The sequence below is a fragment of the Cheilinus undulatus genome, linkage group 7 (genome assembly GCF_018320785.1).
Source record: "Cheilinus undulatus linkage group 7, ASM1832078v1, whole genome shotgun sequence".
NCBI classification, from domain to species: domain Eukaryota; kingdom Metazoa; phylum Chordata; class Actinopteri; order Labriformes; family Labridae; genus Cheilinus; species Cheilinus undulatus.
In genome coordinates, this window is record NC_054871.1 from 13,709,408 (window position 1) to 13,726,695 (window position 17,288).

At 37.0% G+C, this 17,288-nt stretch overlaps 1 protein-coding gene across 1 annotated transcript; it reads right to left on the reverse strand.

Annotated features, from left to right (window-relative positions):
- Positions 1–1,789: 1,789 nt before the first annotated feature.
- Positions 1,790–16,553, reverse strand: stxbp3 (syntaxin binding protein 3). The gene is made up of 19 exons (XM_041791525.1): positions 16,465–16,553; positions 13,322–13,371; positions 13,035–13,116; positions 12,858–12,934; positions 12,685–12,757; positions 12,503–12,603; positions 11,956–12,101; positions 11,524–11,617; positions 11,053–11,177; positions 10,877–10,975; positions 10,732–10,789; positions 10,580–10,645; positions 8,590–8,670; positions 8,338–8,473; positions 7,773–7,879; positions 6,826–6,924; positions 4,087–4,172; positions 2,990–3,138; positions 1,790–2,466 (listed from the first exon to the last, which is right to left on the reverse strand). The coding sequence occupies exons 1-19, from the start codon at positions 16,508–16,510 to the stop codon at positions 2,363–2,365; spliced, it is 1,779 nt and encodes a 592-aa protein (XP_041647459.1). The 5' UTR covers positions 16,511–16,553; the 3' UTR covers positions 1,790–2,362.
- Positions 16,554–17,288: the final 735 nt, after the last annotated feature.

The window sequence follows — 17,288 nt, forward strand, 5'->3', positions numbered from 1 at the left end:
ACATACTTTTGGAGGGTCTTCATTCCCTAATAATTTAGGGTTTCATGATGGATCCCACGTCAACTTTTAAGAAAATGAAAATGAGCAATTCACAACCTTAAGAGCATTTTTAAGCACAACTGAAATAACTGCACTATTTCTCCTAAAGTATATTGTATGCTTATTTGGGCATTCCTGGCTGTAATTTTAAAGCACCTCAATGCAGACTGAAGATTGGATCATTAAATGCTGCTTATACAGTAATTCATGATAAAGTAGGTCATTGTGAGAGATCTTGTCAGGTCTAAGTGCTGCTCTGTATAGGGTCATTTGAGCTCAAGCACCCTGTGAGTGTCTGTATGTGTTCATAGGTCACCTGACACCTTCTCCTCAAACTGACACCACAAAACTCCACCTGCAGCACACAGTATGTTCCTGTATGTAAGTTTAGGGCAAAGACATGGCGTCAAATACAGCATACAGTTCCTTTCAAGTAGGTTGAAGATTATACATTATAATACATGATACATTATAGCTCAACTGTGTCTTAAAAAAGGAAAGGAGAAGAACTGAAACTTTCAAAATCATGCTGTATTCAACTTAAAGTGTTTTAAAGATGTATTTTGTGATTTTTATGCCCTTTATTTTAGAGAGAAGGTCAGTGGAAAGATTCAGAAACAGAGAGGAGACATTGGGGAAGAGACATTCGGGATAGGCGCTGCAAGCCAGACTTGAACCCCGATCATCTTGTGTACACGGGAGTTACCCTACTGCTGGGCCATCTGCACCCCCTGAATTTTCTATTTTATTTCTTTAAGGGGCAAAATAATATCTTCACTATAGAACTTTGGTGGCTATAAAAGGTCTACACATCCCTGTTAAAATGCCATATTTTTAATGTAAAAAATGAGGCCAAGATATTCTGTATCATTCCAAAACTTTCACCACCTTTAGCATCATAACATACATTTAAGTTAAAAAACAACCCAAATCTTTTGGGAGGTATCAATATAAAATAAAAAAAAAAAAAGAAAAATCTAAAAATAAATTAATAAATAAAAAACTGGGTGCATAAAATGCACACCCCTAGACCAATACCTCATTAAAGCATATTTTGATTTTATCATAACATTAAATATTTTTGGATAGGTGTCTGTCAGAACTGCCAAACTTCTTTATTCTTCTGGTGGGGCCTTTTTTTTTTTTTTTTTTTTTTTTTAAGATCTGAATGTATGCTGTCACAGAAAAAGGTGAAAATCGACCCTCCATCTTCAGCTTTCTAGCAGATACCAGTAGGTTTTTATGGCAAGTTGGAACTGTTAATACAACTTTGATGTCAATAAACCATAACACTTTTTCTTGTATGCTTTTAGGAGACTTAATGGTTTTGCTGGGCTTGATGACTCCCTATGAAAGAAAAGGCTTCTGTCTTGCTAATCGAACACATGGACATACATGTTAAGTATATAATATATATGTATTGTATTGCATATTTATGCAACGAGGTTTCTGTTATTTCATTTTATTTTAATTCCTCGTAAAGTATTTTTGTTGTTGTTCAGTTTAATTGTAATTATTAAAGGTGGAAAAAGTTTTAAAAGTAACATCTTAACCTAATTTCTTTACATCACAAAAATATGGCATATTAACATGGATGTATTGACTTTTTATAGCTACTGTTTACATGAAAATCCAATTCACATCAATAGCAAGTTTAAAGACACTCATGCTAAAAGGTCTTAGATTCAGTTCCTTTAGCTACACAAAGGCTGCCTAAATTAGGTTAACTGTAAATCGAGCCAAGGCAGGATTTGAACCACTTCATCCATTTATTAGTCAGTTGTTCAATTCAAGAGAAAGGTAAATACTCTTTGTTAGAAACACTCTTTAAAATTATATTGCTTATAAACAGTAGTGACAACATAGAATAACACAGCAAGGCCTCAGTGCTTACATACAATATATACATTAAGTTTTAACCGCTTTCCTCCAACTCTGAGTCTGTCAAAGGTTCAGAGGTCATTTTAAAGGGTAATACAACCAGTTATTACATTAATGGACAAATGCAGCCACAAACATGCAGATTAGAAAATTTGTACTTAAATTGCTCATAATGGGATGTGGTACATTCACTTCTCATTTGATCTACTTTATTCTAAGCTATTCTTCTTTCTGCAAAAAGAAACTTTCTCAAATGACCAAATAAGAAGAAAGTATGCCCTCATGCCTGTTAGAAATGTGCACCTGGTTGAAAAAATAGTATGTATGAAGTATTAAAGAAGAGTGTAAGGTAAAATTCCCTTCAGGCTTCCTTTGAGGAAGTTGAGATGAGTGCATTGTGCTGAAGGATGAGAGCTGTAGAAGGCCAAGGGAAACTGACATCTCAGGCAGTGCTTCTTTCCTCGATCGTAAAAGTCTCCATGGGTCCTTTGCTCAGTGCCTTGATGTCCTCCAGGAGACTGGTGGGGGTCAAAATGTGAGTAGACCCTGTAGTGAAAATATAGTATACAACTTGCTCTTAAATGTGAAAATAATCAGATTTTGCAAGACTTACTAGCTCCAGCAGGTGGCATCAAAAAGTTGAAAATAAAAATAAGTTCGCTGCAGGTTCACCACTTTACGTAGTACTTCTGAATCAAACCCATCTGTAGTTTACAATCAAACAGCCACAAGTCTACAGCTGGAATTCCAGAACTACAGAAATAGCCTTTGCATGGTAAGTAAGCACAACATCTTGAGAAAACAAATATTTTATTTAGCTTTTATTAATCTATTATTTATTTATCGATCTTTTATTTGGTTGGGATAGTCCCACTGAGACCAGAGATCCTCTTTTACATGGGACACCTGCCCAAGAATGGCAGCAATACACAGCTGCAAAAATGAAAAACACTCACACTCTAACAGCACACAATAAACAATATGTACAATAAAACATATACACATATGTATGCCCAGTGACACAGGATGTATAATCTATAATCTGTGTATTCTTTTTTTTAATGCTCACCTATGATAACCTCGCAGGATTTTACAGCCTGGGTGACCTCGTAGGCACAGCGCATCTCAGAGTAACACATTCCTCCCAGAATAAAGATGATGAGGCGTGAGCCTGTCCGGCGATCATCCTGAGCACTGCCTTTGTGCTTCTGACGGGCACTGTGAAACAGAAATTAGTGCGTGTTAAAAAAGGACAAATATTCAAGGTGTGATATAACATCTGGCATGAAAAACAGGAAGCTGGGGACTGACAGATACTCAGATTTGACTAAACAAGTACAGTACCACTTCTAACATAAGATTGAAAGTAGTACTACAATTTATCACCAGGGGGCGCTAACTAATCACTTTTCTATTGCCTGTCTGTCTAAAAGGAAGAAAGAAAAGAAAAAGAACCACTTGTGAGTATTGTCTGTGCCATAGAATATATATATACTGAAATCTTATGTGGTATTCTAACTTGTAAGATGTATAAATGCTACACTTCCCCATTGGTGCCCTAATGATCAAAAAGGGCCACAAAAGTGCCTTCTTGGACACCGTTATGGTAGATTAACCAGAGAAGTGCCCTATAGAGTATCCTCTCAGTGGACAAAATGTAAGTGGCTTCCCTTTCAGTGGACAAAGTTTGATAAAGTGTCCTCTACAGTTGAGGCTGCCAAACTTTTTAGCCGATGACCCCCAAAACAACAGCATTTTACAACACTGGACAAAATTTTCCTCTTTAAATCATATTACATGTGTCTCTGTGGGTTTTTTTTGTTTTGTTTTGTTTTTTTCTGGAAAGCATTTTGGGAACTATTGCCCTTAAGAGCATGTGTCTGGTAGTGGAGAAAATACAATAAAATGCCATAATCTTCTCAGTATTAAGTTAATTTTCACTAATATACTCCTGTTTATTTGTAAAATAGATAGTTAAAAATTCACAGGTCCTCGTCTATTGTATTACCAAGGTGGATTATTTTCACCCCTGCCCCTTAAACATCCTGAGTCTGCCACAGCTTGGACATGGCAATGGGCTTTTTTAATGTAGATACTGAGCTGGTTAATGAGAAAAACTCAGAAGAAATTATGTAGATCAGACACCATCGACCCAGATTACTGTACCTGACTGCTCCTGAGCCGTTCCAGGCAGCAGGACACTCAGACTGGTGCGGCCACTCTCTGGTGTCCAGTTTGTTCTCCACGGCATCCTGAAAGCAACAAGTTCAATTTATCAGTCATATATAGAAGTTGCTATGAAGGATACAAATAAAATACTTGAACACTCATTTTAGCCCATGCTTATGGGAAGCTATTCTAATCTCAATCTACAACCTATAGAGAAAATTAAAGTCCCTTTAAAGTGACAAAAAACATCTTTTTTTTAGATTTGTTGTATGGCAGGTCGCTGTGTTATGAACCACCAGGCCAAATTGCAGGCATGAAAAACATCTCTAAGTTTATGAAATAAAGCTTTAAAATCATGAAAATCTCAGGAAAAAGTCACACCCACCCACAAAAAATTAGACAAGCTCAGATTTTAAAAAATGCTCCTGATCAGAGCAATTCTGCTCTGTGCCACGACAGAGAGACAGAAGTTGGAAATTTAATTTATTGTTTTCCGGTACAAATCTCTCTGTTATGACCCATATGACACCGTGGCTGAAGGATTTGGTAAAATTACCTCACTGTGAGTAAAAACAGCATTTAACTGGCTGTTAACTTTTAATGAAGGCAGTTACCTAAGCTAACGACAGACTGGACTAAGATGAACTGCTCTGTGATTTTATAAGTTGTAGCGTTAGTGGGGCAGGGTTATTCCCCATCAAGACTATTGATATCATGGGCTCCTATATTTGCCCTGCTCAAAATAAAACCAAGCCTGGAAAAAGGTGAACAACTTTCTAATGGTCTAAATCACAAATTTAGTCACATGTTCCTAAATTCCAACATATCTAGTGTGTTAAGACACAAAGTTTGGATTTCACTTCACAGGGACTTTAAGGATTCAAATTAACAATTTTGGAGTTCAACTGCTCAGCGGTATTTTAAAAATTGTTCAACACCAAACAAATAAAACAAGATTAAAGCAGATGTTTTGTGGGGTATTATTGCTGAAAGTGAAACAAAGGTTTCACAGTTACTTCAATGGAAATGTCTAATATTTGTAGAAAAAAAAACCCTCTGTGTCCAAGAACCAAACCCCATAAGTGGTCCTGAATGATTTGTCCATGACAAAGCTATGCTGCTAATTACTAGATTTATTAAGGGTGTTAAAACACAGCTGAAGACAGACCATGTGATGTTGTCTTCATGTATTTTTTTTTTAATTAAATCGCATCATTTTGTCATATTATCAAATCATGTCTTTCATTCTTTTTCTTCTATTTTAAAAGGTTTATTGACTCCCTACTTTAACTGCCTCTCCCTCTACATGTTGTTATTTTCATTCCTTTCATTTGTGTTTTACACCATGTTAAACACTTGGCTTGAGCTTCTCACCAACAAACAACTACACTGTAGAATATGAGAAGATTGGCTTAAATCAACTCTAAGAAGTAAAAAAACAAGAAAGTTTCCTGCAGCAGGAAACTGTTCAAAAAGGTTTACAGGAAACCAGGTGCTGTGGTGGTATGGGCTTACCAGAAATGACTTTAAGGTCATAATAACAAGAGAGGAAAGGTAAGAAGAGCTTATTAAGTTTCAGATTAGTCAGTTCAGAGTATTTTATGCCTTGATACAAGAGAACAATGGTGGATAAAGTCAAAAACCAGGATGAGAGAGAAAGTGGGGTATGACATGGGGTAAAGTACTGGGGGTTGGGGTTGAGCCTCAGCTGCCTGATTGAGGACCATAGTCTCTCTACATGGGACATTACTGCTAGGCTATCTGGTACCCTACATCTACTTTTCAGCCTCTTTTTGATATTAAAATAAACAGATTTAAATCCCACTAATAAACCATGAACCCTAACAACTGGTGAGGGACAGACTACATTTTTGTTTCTTTAATCAAACATTTGTAATAAAATGACTCGGGTTTAGTCACATCAAGAACAAGCAAGAAGACCTGAACTAACTCTTTTTTGTTGTTTAACCATGCCTGGGAACTGGACTAGGCAGCAGAGCTTCAGAGCAAAAAGCACTTAGAGCACTGCTCGTGCTTTGTTTCTTTTTTAGAAGAGGAAATGTTAGCAAGACAACAGGTGACAATGGCCTGTGCTTCTACACAAAACATATTCTCACCTGGTAACCTCTTAAATGGCATCCTTTTCAGCTAGCACAATAAAACATCTGATGATTAGTGCAGAGGCACGTTGCTGCAACATAAGGATCATCCCCAGGGATCAACACAAAAGTGGTTCATTATTGTACCCTATAGATGCAAAGATGTTGCCTTTTATAAATGTAAGAAGCAGAACAGAACAACACAAACATATGCGTGACATTGGCTATCAGATGACCTGGATCTGATAGCCTCCTCTTATTGTGGTTTCACAATTCTTTCTTTTTTTTTTCCTCACAAATGCTTTTCAGAGGTGGGCTGTGTTAGCACAGTGACCCAGATCCAGCTGCATGTACATTACATATGTTAACTGCTTCTTCCTGTTTTTTTCTTTCCTATCCCATATACCGTACCCGCTTCAAAGCTACAACCAAAAACCCTTGTCTAGAGTTTTTCATAAATGAAGCTATCCACTGTGTTTAACCCTTGTGTTGAGATAATCAAAATGTAAAAAAACAGCCTTAAATCGGTATCAAGAGAGCTGTTTGCATATCGAATTTAAAAAAGGCATAAATTCTTTGTGATGTACAGAAATGATACCTGCAAAGATATTACACAACACGATAATCTCTCACTGACCTCCATCACATCTTTTATAACAGGAGTCCATCTGGAGAGGTTGTACTTCTCTTCATGGGAACGATCCCTCCTGGTCGGTTTTCGAGAAAAGAAACTGGGCTGGAAACAAAAGCAAATGAAACTAAAAGCAGGATTCATCTGAGACTGAGAGACAAGTGAATAGATGATACACACAACATAGAAAAAGAAACCCCTTAAAAGGGAAATTACTGTATTCCACTACATTCTACTGCAAGTGAAAGCAGTAGTAAGCACAACTGATGCAATAATTGTATACGATAGTTTATAACTATCTAATTTTAAGAACTTTATAGTTTAAATGAAGTCTCTAGTTATGTCATTTTATGTTTTTTGTTTAATGAGGTGACTTCAGGAAAGTGTGTTGCTACCTTAGTAGCTGCTGATGGTGATCCTTAAATAAATCAACAAACATATCCAGATCATTGATATGTTTTTGATCCATCATGAGTAATTTGCTTAAACTTACAGTATAACCCAGACCATTTTAGAGGCTATAGAAATGAATTAAAGAAAATGCAAAAAAAGACTAATGGGTGTTGGTATTTTTTTTTTTACTCTGTCTGGCATGTTGGAAGGAGAAGAACGTATCTGCAGTCAGATGGGAGCAATCGAATCCATCAAATGCGGATGGTTTGATTCATCCAGGACTGATTCTGCTTTTTTAAGAGTCCTGAGTTTAAACATATACTAGCTATTCAATGTCTGTATACCCCTTTTTATAATGTCACATTCTTGAGGCATAAAAATGGGGCCATAATATATAATTTCAGAACTTTCTCCAAATTAAATAAAAATATTTTAGGAGGAATTATCAAAAAATAAAACAATACAAAAACCAATCTGCAGACCTTACCTTTCAAAAACACAAAAAATCAATTAGATTATGAGGGTGTTTCCTTTGCACAGCTTTCTTCTATGTCACATACCGATGTGATGATAGGAACTCCAAGTTCCTTCCAGTTCAGGATGAACTCTTGTTCATCCTCGATCTTCACATGCTGGATGAGTTTGCTCAAGTTCTCATCCGTTGTTCCTGTTCACACACAAAAAACAAACAAAAAAAAAAATTTGAAAAAACTGACAGCAGTTTATCTAGGCTGCATCCCATCTTAATCTAATTTTTATCTTTTTATCTGCTTTAATTTTTTGTTCTGTCTCTTTATGTTTTGAATCAAAAGGAAGTTTCATAACCTGTGCTTGAGAAGTGCTATATCAATAGAGTTATCATATTATTCTTAAAGTAGCGTCTTAGACAGAAAACTACATGAGTTATGTCAGTTTATGGATAATTTTGGAAGAAGTCATACATGGATTTAAACTGTAAAATGACACCCTGACCTGTGGATTCAGTATTCACAAATCTGTTGTGTTTTATGTGTGTAATTTAGTCTGAGAAAACTGGAAAAACATTCTGATATATTCTGTCAAAATAAATACTAAATTCTTTAAAATGACAGGGATCCACTCTGCTGATGGAGAAGACTTTTGTACCACTGAGGCTGAAGATGTAGAGCAGCACAGCTCGAATCTTGTCGTGGGTGTTGTACGGGTGGAGCAGCACAGGCAGCAGGGTCCTCATAGGATCCCTCACCTTAACGCCTTCCACATCTGCACCAACAGCAAGGTCCTGTAAATAAAGAGAAAGTGTTTTAGTCTTTATATGAGCTGAAAACATAGCTAAACCCTTCACTCTTTTAAAATGTATTAAGTTTCACTCAAATGGACGATGGAGCATGGACCCACCTGTTCTGCTTTGCAGAGTTTCTCCACGTTGTTTGAGTAATGTTTCATACAGTCCTCTGCCAGCTGCAGATGGATAGTTTTCTAAAATTAAACAAGAGAAATGTCAATGAACAGGACATGTGTATCGCTTCTTAATAAAACACTTATCAAGGAAGCCATGAATCTCTGCTATTTTAGTCAGTTTTGCCACAAATGGCATGATGAAGTAAACCCTAGATGATGCCAGGCTTTGCAGGCACCACACCCAGGCAGTGCATAATAGTATTTTAGGTCCATAATTACAAGTGGGAAGGAAATTATGTATAACTATAAATTATGTTTACTTTTAAGTCAGCAGTGTGTTGGTTGTCCTAATGACAGAATGAAGAGCAGGTTCCCTCATGGTCAAATGGACAAAAGCTGAATGAATAAAATTTGTCTAAATAGTAGAAAAGAAGTAGAAAAGGGAAAGGTGGAGGGTGATAACCTATTTGATGCGATAAAGAGCAAAGTAAGAGTAAAAATGAAATACATAAAATGAAAAATAATAAGTTAAACTCAGTTGCAACGAGTGCAAGTACAGTATGTTGGATTAGATAAATAAGAGTGGCTCTGAAAAGTCTATAGATCCCTTTTAAAATGCCACATTTTGTGGTCTAAAAGAGGCCAAGAATATGAAATCAATATGAAGAGAAAAATGAACTAAGTTTTCTCTAAATGAGATATTTTAAGTTTTACTTTTAATGTCTTGTAATAAAGTGTTTATCTGGACTTGTAAGGGGATGCAGATGTTTGAGATTTAATGAGAAATGAAAACACAAAAGAATTTAAGTTTAAGGGGCACTAGTACCAAATTAGCAGGGAGGGAAAGTAACTCATTACATTTACTGAAATTACTGTAGTTGAGTAGATTTTTGGCCGTACTTGTAGTTTTTTAGTACATTTTAAATCAGTACTTTTACTTCTACATAAGTAAGTTTTACCCTGAGTGAATGTACTTTAGTTGAGTATTATACTCTTCTATTTTTCTACCTCTATTAACACTTCAGTAGCACATAGAGAGAGAATGATTCCACACTACATCCCAAAACAGCTGTTGAACAAAACAAACACTGGAGTGTTGATATTTCAGGGTTAAAAATTTCATGCCTGATTTCAACCCCCCAAGTTTAATTTTAACTCCACTTGGAGTGAAATGATGTTAGTTCAACTCTGTAAAGAGACAAATGATCCAAGCTCTGCCCACTGCAATTTAAAATCTGGGGTGATGTTTTTATGTGACACACATTTGCACTGTGAGTGAAGTTATCCTCTGAGTTAGGGTTGTCGCCTGTGACTTTACATGTTCCTAAAGGATGCATAGAGCATACTCTTCATCAGTATGCATTGCCTTGCTCTGAGGCTGGCTCTGTGCTTTGTTCTTACCAGAGGAGACCCACCTTGCCACAGATTTTCAAGAGTTACTGCAGCTCTGTCATACTGTAAAATATTCAACACTTAAAGTGTTTAACTATAATTATATGTAGTGTGAACCAATTTTAACACTTTCCAAGTGTTAAACTCAACTCTATATAAGTCTAAATAACACTGTCAATTTTACTGGGTAATTAACTTTATTATAGAGGTGTGACATAACCTGAACAACCTGGTTGGAGATTTATGCTCTTGTTGTTCTTGCCAATAAGAACAGATCATATTTTACTGTAACAGTCCTCAGTAGCTACTCAATACTTAAAGAAAACTTCAAATGATTTACTTTTTACTTTTACTTGAGTAGATTTATAGGCCAGAACTTTTACTTTTACTTAAGTCAATTTTAACCAGAGTAACTGTACCTTTAACTTGAGTAAGATAGTCGTGAACTTTCTCAACCTCTGCAAATAAATACGTATTATAGCATCACCCTGGCTTCAAATATGAGGAGGACCTGAGACTTAACTCTAACTGTCACAGGCAGCCAGTACTGATTTGGAAAAATATTGCTTTCCTTTTCTATATGTACGCTTCATACCTCAGTCAGCTGTTTACGGAAAGAGGGCATCTTCTTCATCATTTGGGCCAAATTGCTTATTGTGATCTGGTAAAACAGATAAATATTTTGTCATGATAAATTCAAAATAAAGAGATTAAGACAGCAACTACAACTAGCCCTTAGCACTGTACCTTCCCATCCGGCTGCTTCTTACTGGCTGATATTTCCTTTACCATCTTGGGGATTTCTCTATTGTAAGAAAAAATGGCTGTGATAAATGTTGCAATAAATGTAACAGCAATGGTTTACTTTATCACTCCAAGTTTTCACACTTACCCGGAGACGTCTGCAATGTGCTTGTGCCTCAGCTCGACCCAGAGCATGTCCTCCTCATTCAGTAGGGCTTGCTTCTCAGAACCATCTTTACCCTTGTACCTGGACAAAGAACTGTGCAATAAGTCTGCAGTGTGCATATAAATGTGGTGAGATGCTGTTGGTAAAACTTTTGTTACTTGTAGATGTTGTCCTGGATGTCAATAAGATCGTAAGCCATGGCCTGGTAGGTCAGCTCATGCAGGATGGGGCTGACAGGGTCAAAGCCTCGCTCCACAATCAGCAGCTGAGCCTGGGTCTTTCCCTAAAGACAGAATTTTACTCATGAAAACGATCAAATTTAATCCTGTTTTTTGTGGCAAATTGTGTTTTGTTGTTTTTTTTTCAAAAGCAGCCTGTCCTTTTCTTCTTTTCTTTCTGACATGCTGTTTAGATGCTACTAAGAAAACACTGGCAATTATTTTTACTTGAAATTCTTGTAAAATGCAACATTAATCTGCTCCATACAAAAGTGTATATTTTTTACTTATCTATTAAAAGTTCCTGATGTTTCACCTTTTGTTGAACTGCCTGTATTTCAAGGTTCAGTTTACTGCCTTGGGCTAAGACCTTGTTTATTATAACAACATTCTTTCCAGCAGCTGTCTCACCTTTTTCTTGCTGCTGTCATCCATTTCGTAGTGGCTGGCCAGCTTGGTGTCCACCAGCTCTGCCAGGGTCTTGGCATTCTCCATGTTGCTGTCTCTGGTTATGAAAAAGGAACTTCTGATTTTCCTGACATTTATGTGCATTTATTCGAATATAAAATATAATGTATGCACAACAAAATTGTACTACATGTAATAATAGAAAAGTTATACACTCCTCTTCCTTTTATCTCTGTCTCAATTTTGTTGAAGTACTTCCTCACTAGGACAAAGTGAGTAGCTGTCCATTACTGGATTTTATTTCATTTATTTCCTCGCAGAGCCTGGTAATACTGACTATGTTTTTGGTTCAAGCATTTCTCATCAAAGCTTTCAGTCTGCGCAGGGGATTAAGGGTTTGCTGTAAGCTGAGAAACTAAATCTTTCTTGGCTTACTTCTTGTATCTGACCCCTGGGTACTCGTCCAATGTGGCGCAGAGTGTGACTAGCTGGTCTGCAATCGTTTCCAGTGTCTTCTTTTTGTCCTGACTCTTGGGACTGTAGATGCTCCGGAAAGCCCCTGGATTATCACATGTGAACACCTGAAAGCATTCAGCAAAACAGTGTAAAAAAAAGAATGTTGATCTATTTAACACGATATTAGGGACCTCACAGTTGTATTCAAAGGTACTGAAAGAGAATAAAAGTGTATTTTAACTTGAAAAAAATCTCAAAACAATTGATAAACTAGGTTGATTGAGGTTTTAAGAATGAAGAAAACAACCAGTTAGTGTTACTGAGATTTTAACAAAGGTTGTTGAGCCATTACAGCATTGCTTAAAACAGCCAACACCCACATAATATCAACTCCAGACACAGCAGAACTCTTCCTCCCAACAGCAACGTGACATGATACACTAAAACAAGTTTCCTGAAAATCTGAAAGCCTGTAACTAAAAAAGAGGAAATGAAGCATTTCAAAAAACACTTTGTTAACACTCACTTGTGCCTCTTGTGGCATGAAGGCCATGTTTATTTCCTTACAGACTCGTATGTACTTTGCACAGTACAGCTTCATGTTGTTGAAGAGATCATCAGGACAGTCTGTAGGGAAAAAAATGTTTAGATTTCTCCTGTTCTACTCATACAATAATTCTGATAAAAAAAGGAAATTTATTGACTCACAGTCAGTGAAATAAACATATGCTGATTTATATTTGGGCTTAGTCTTGAAGTCAGCGATAAAGGCATCCACACACTGTGAAATTAAATTAAAGAAATTTGAGATATTTTAACCAAACTCAGAAGACAAACCTCTATCCAAACGCTGTATTTTTGATGTAGAGTACAAATGAAACCTTAGTGGTTGGTGACATGAAGTAGATGGCCTTCATCTCTTGAACAGGCTCTCTGGTTTTGAACAGATCCTCCACAACTTAAGACAAACAATGCAAAGTTCAACAGAGCAGCTTCAGATATTAATGCCAAACATACAGTATTTTATGTCTATAAATGGTATTCAAAAGTGAGATTACTTGTTATTTTCTCTGCCAGAAGATCTGACATTTTGCAGCATGATGAGAGAAGCTTGGTGGTGAAGGAATCCAGAATCAATATCTGTGAAAAGGGTAAAGTCAAAGCTGAGGTCACAGTCATGAATGTTTTGCTGTTATGCTAAGTAGTAGCACTGCAAAAAACTCAACTTGGTTTTGAGTTGGATCAATAGCACAATAAGATGACCACTGTCATAAAAGCTCTCTGTTCTTAGAGGTTGTCAAACTCAATCTGAGGACTCTAATGGGATTGTGAATAGTTTTCCTACCTTCCATACTTCAGATTTTCTGCAGTCTGCAACTATTGTTTCTTTTAATTCTGAAAGAGACAAAAAATGACTCATGAAAATCAACAGAGTATAAATATAAAATATCAAAACATGGTTATTATTTAGCGTGTGATAACACCACTGGTTTGGTTGCAATTTTCATTCATGAAGTCCATAACAGATGCAAAATGCTCTTCACAGTTTTCTCAGAGGACAAAGCAATAATTTTATTTTCTTTTGTCTGTCAAAAACTCAAAAACTCTGTATTCACTATCATAAATGACAAACTGAACAGTTTTTAGGTTAAAGAGGAAAGCATAAACTCAAATGGTCAAAAGATTATAAAGCATTTGCCTGGTCTGGTATGTTTTCTTTCTACCAACATAAGTGCAGCTCTTACTAAACTTTATTCCTTACATAATAATAACTGATTGAATAAAAGTAATTCACTTTTTCGTGGAATAATTGCCTTCATTGTTCAATTCCAATTTTGTGGTTACATTTCATATCATTTTATACTTGCATTCTAACTATTTTTCCTCTTCTTTCATGTTAGTTGTATAGCACCAAAACATTCAAGATAAGATAAGATTTTCCTTTATTAGTCCCACAAGGGGAAATTCCAAATTTATCAACTGAACTTCTTGTACGTGTAAATGCACAGTACTTGAAAATAAAAGGAAAACAATTGGTCTAATTCTGATTGTTTAGGGTCTACAATTTTATGTATTTCTATGTTATCATTTATCAATTGCTTCATCTGCTGAAAAACTCAGGAATATCCAAATCAAGCTATTTTAGCACTAGAACAGCCATTGGATAAAATTTACCCAGGGCAGTTATTTTATTATGTCCAGCTTAGTACTGATACAATTTTAGAGTCAGTCAGTAATGAACTTTTCCTAAAAGTTTATTACACTGAACAAAAATATAAACACAACACTTTTGGTTTTTGATCCCATTTTTTATGAGCTGAACGCAAAGATCTAAGACTTTTTCTACGTACACCAAAGGCCTATTTCTCTCAAATGTTGTTCACAAATTTGTCTAAATCTGTGTTAGTGAGCACTTCTCTTTGCCAAGATAATCCATCCTCCTCACAGGTGTGGCATATCAAGATGCTGATTTGACAGCATGATTATTGCACAGGTGTGCCTTAGGCTGGCCACAATGAAAGGCCACTCTAAAATGTGCAGTTTTATCACACAGCACAATGCCACAGATGTTGCAAGTTTTGAGGGAGCATGCAATTGGTATGCTGACTGCAGGAATGTCCACCAGAGCTGTTGCCCTTGAATTGAGTGTTCATTACTCTACCATAAGCCGTCTCCAAAGGCAAATCAGAGAATTTGGCAGTAAATCCAACTGGCCTCACAAGTGCAGACCATGTGTAAACACACCAGCCCAGGACCTCCACATCCAGCACCTTAACCTCCAAGATCATCTGAGACCAGCTGTTGCAACAATCAGTTTGCATAACCAAAGAATTTCTCCACAAACTGTCAGAAACCATCTCAGGGAAGCTCATCTACATGCTCGTTGTCCTCATTGGGGTTTCGACCTGACTGCAGTTCGTCGTCGTAACCAACTTGAGTGGGCAAATGCTCAAAATCAATGGCATCTGGCGCTTTGGAGAGTCGTTCTCTTCACGGATGAATCTCGGTTTTCACTGTACAGGGCAGATGGCAGACAGCATCTATGGCGTTGTGTGGGTGAGCAGCCTGTCTCTGACATCCCCAGTTACATGGAACTTGGCTTTCAGTTTGGAGGTGGTACTAGGGCTCACTCCAAACAATGTCGCAACTTGGTTTTGCGGAACACCAGCTTGAAGTTGGCCTATCTCACGGTCCCTATCCAGATCAGTCGAACATGGCATGATGATTCTTGGAGCAGACACCTACTGACCACTGTAGCAGGGCCCATGCTCACAGGTGCTGCCAATCAGGCACCTGACTGAAGCTCAAAACAAGAGTGAATACCAACAGCAAAATAAGCTGTTTGGCATTGGCAGAGAAGATCTGGCACATTTTTAATGGGGGCAACCCATATATTCAGCTCTGCTGCTCATCCCACAAATGAGTGTTCTTTACAAATGTGGCACCATTTAAAAGGGTAATAAACAGGCTTTCCAACAGTATAAGACTTATTGCCAAGAAGCATAGTTACAACAAAGAAAAAATCTACCAAACACAACTTTCCTTACTTTTTGTGCCAAGTTTTGTTCTCTTTCTGTGGTTCAAGAGCTGTTCAATGTCTGTAGTTTACAATTACTCTTGATCAGTGCTCTTTATGAAAATCAACACACTTAAACAGCAGCAGAGCTGAGGATGTGGGCCAGTGCCAAACATATTAACTTATTGTTACAGTCTATCCTTTTAACCTACTGTTTAATAAGGAGAATATTTTTATATAGTGAAGAATAGACTCCTAAAAAGGGTTATATTTTCATTTCAACCACTTGTCTGTCAGAAGGTTGTTACAAGGCTGTTTGTCGCTCTCAAAAGGTCCATGAAGCTTGGTTTGACTCTTACTGTTAAAAATCCTTTTACTGTGCGTGGGCATTATGCAAAACGTGTGGACAACAGCGTTGTTATTGAAAATGGACTCCAACGTTCAGTTTAAATCTCACTGTTGCCCCTGCCCATGGTGTTTACCACAACCTCCACGCAATATCGACCCAGTCGAGGAGGGAAACTAGACACACAAGGGGATAAAACTCAACAAAAGACACAAGTCATGTTTGACAGCAGGTCTGTGACAGTGAGGTTAACTGAGCTTTAGTAGGAATACTGTTGTGCTAATGATTCAGTCAGCTGAGGTGTGGCTCAAGAAGTGCGTGAGATAGACTCGTTTCCAGAGTCCTTCATAACCACAAGAGTCTGAGAGAGTTTTAATAAACAACGACCGCCACACTTTTAACCCAAGGGTATGGATATTCCACCAATCCAAGTTTGTAAACTTCCGCTAAAATGTACGGGAGAATGACACTGAAGACTCACTGGCATCCCCGGATGCAAAGCTAAAACTGAAGAAACAGGTAACATAATGAGCCCGTATTTGAAAACCCTTACAATTATGAAGACTTTAAAAGCTTCTCAATATTTTAAATGTAGATTAAACACTTTATAAGGGAGGGAACTTACTTTTCCAAACTATTCTTTGCAGCCCGTGATCTGAACCAGTTGCCATCTTGTTTTTTTTTTTTTCTTCTGCGCCTCTTCCTGTCCCGTGTCCTTGGGCTGTGACGTCATTTTCATCAACAAGTGTGCGACGGGGAGCTTTTGTAGTTTTTTAGGCGTTCCTAGCTAGCTGTCCAGCCAACAACCACACTATCTGTAGCTTTTGTTGTAATGATAAAACTCTTCGATGTGTAATATTAGAAACGTTAATAGAAGTCAAATACGGTAAAGTACGGTAAGTTATAGAGATGTGTTGTCAAGATTTCGTGATATAGGCCTAGCCAACAATTTCAAAGTCTGTATTTGATTAAAAATTATAACACAGCAAATGCCATTATCTCAACAAAGTTATATATAACCAAACCAAATACAAATATTAGTATACACTTATAGTGATACACGCTGCAATTCTGACATAATGCAATATTTTCTAGTTCAGTTTGCCATAAACTCATTAAATTATTATTTTTAGGAAAACACAATTCAATATTTTAACCCACTCAAAATTCTGAAATATGAGGTAAAACCACTTGTCCACTTATGTTTACTCTGAATTTGATTACTTCGGTGTTATAGCTCAGAATTTCTTTCCCTCTTAAACAGATTTATTGCAAGCACTTTGTGAGTTTTTCTGGTTTTAGAAGACTTTTTCCCATATTAAGTCTAATTGGATGGAAAATGCATCCCTTCATATTAACACTAAGGCTCAGAGTCAAGGCCTGGAGCAAAAAGAGTCCAATTTCCCTGCCCTGACCCAATTCATGCCACTTTTGTCATATCTTCACTGT

Excerpts from the sequence above, each read along its gene's own strand:
- stxbp3 (XM_041791525.1), bottom strand. The coding sequence starts at position 16,510 with ATGGCAACTGGTTCAGATCACGGGCTGCAAAGAATAGTTTGGAAAA. Across the intron at positions 12,758-12,857 it reads TCATGTCACCAACCACTAAG|TGTGTGGATGCCTTTATCGC; the intron begins GTTTCATTTGTA and ends TTAATTTCACAG. Across the intron at positions 3,139-4,086 it reads AACGGCTCAGGAGCAGTCAG|TGCCCGTCAGAAGCACAAAG; the intron begins GTACAGTAATCT and ends TCTGTTTCACAG.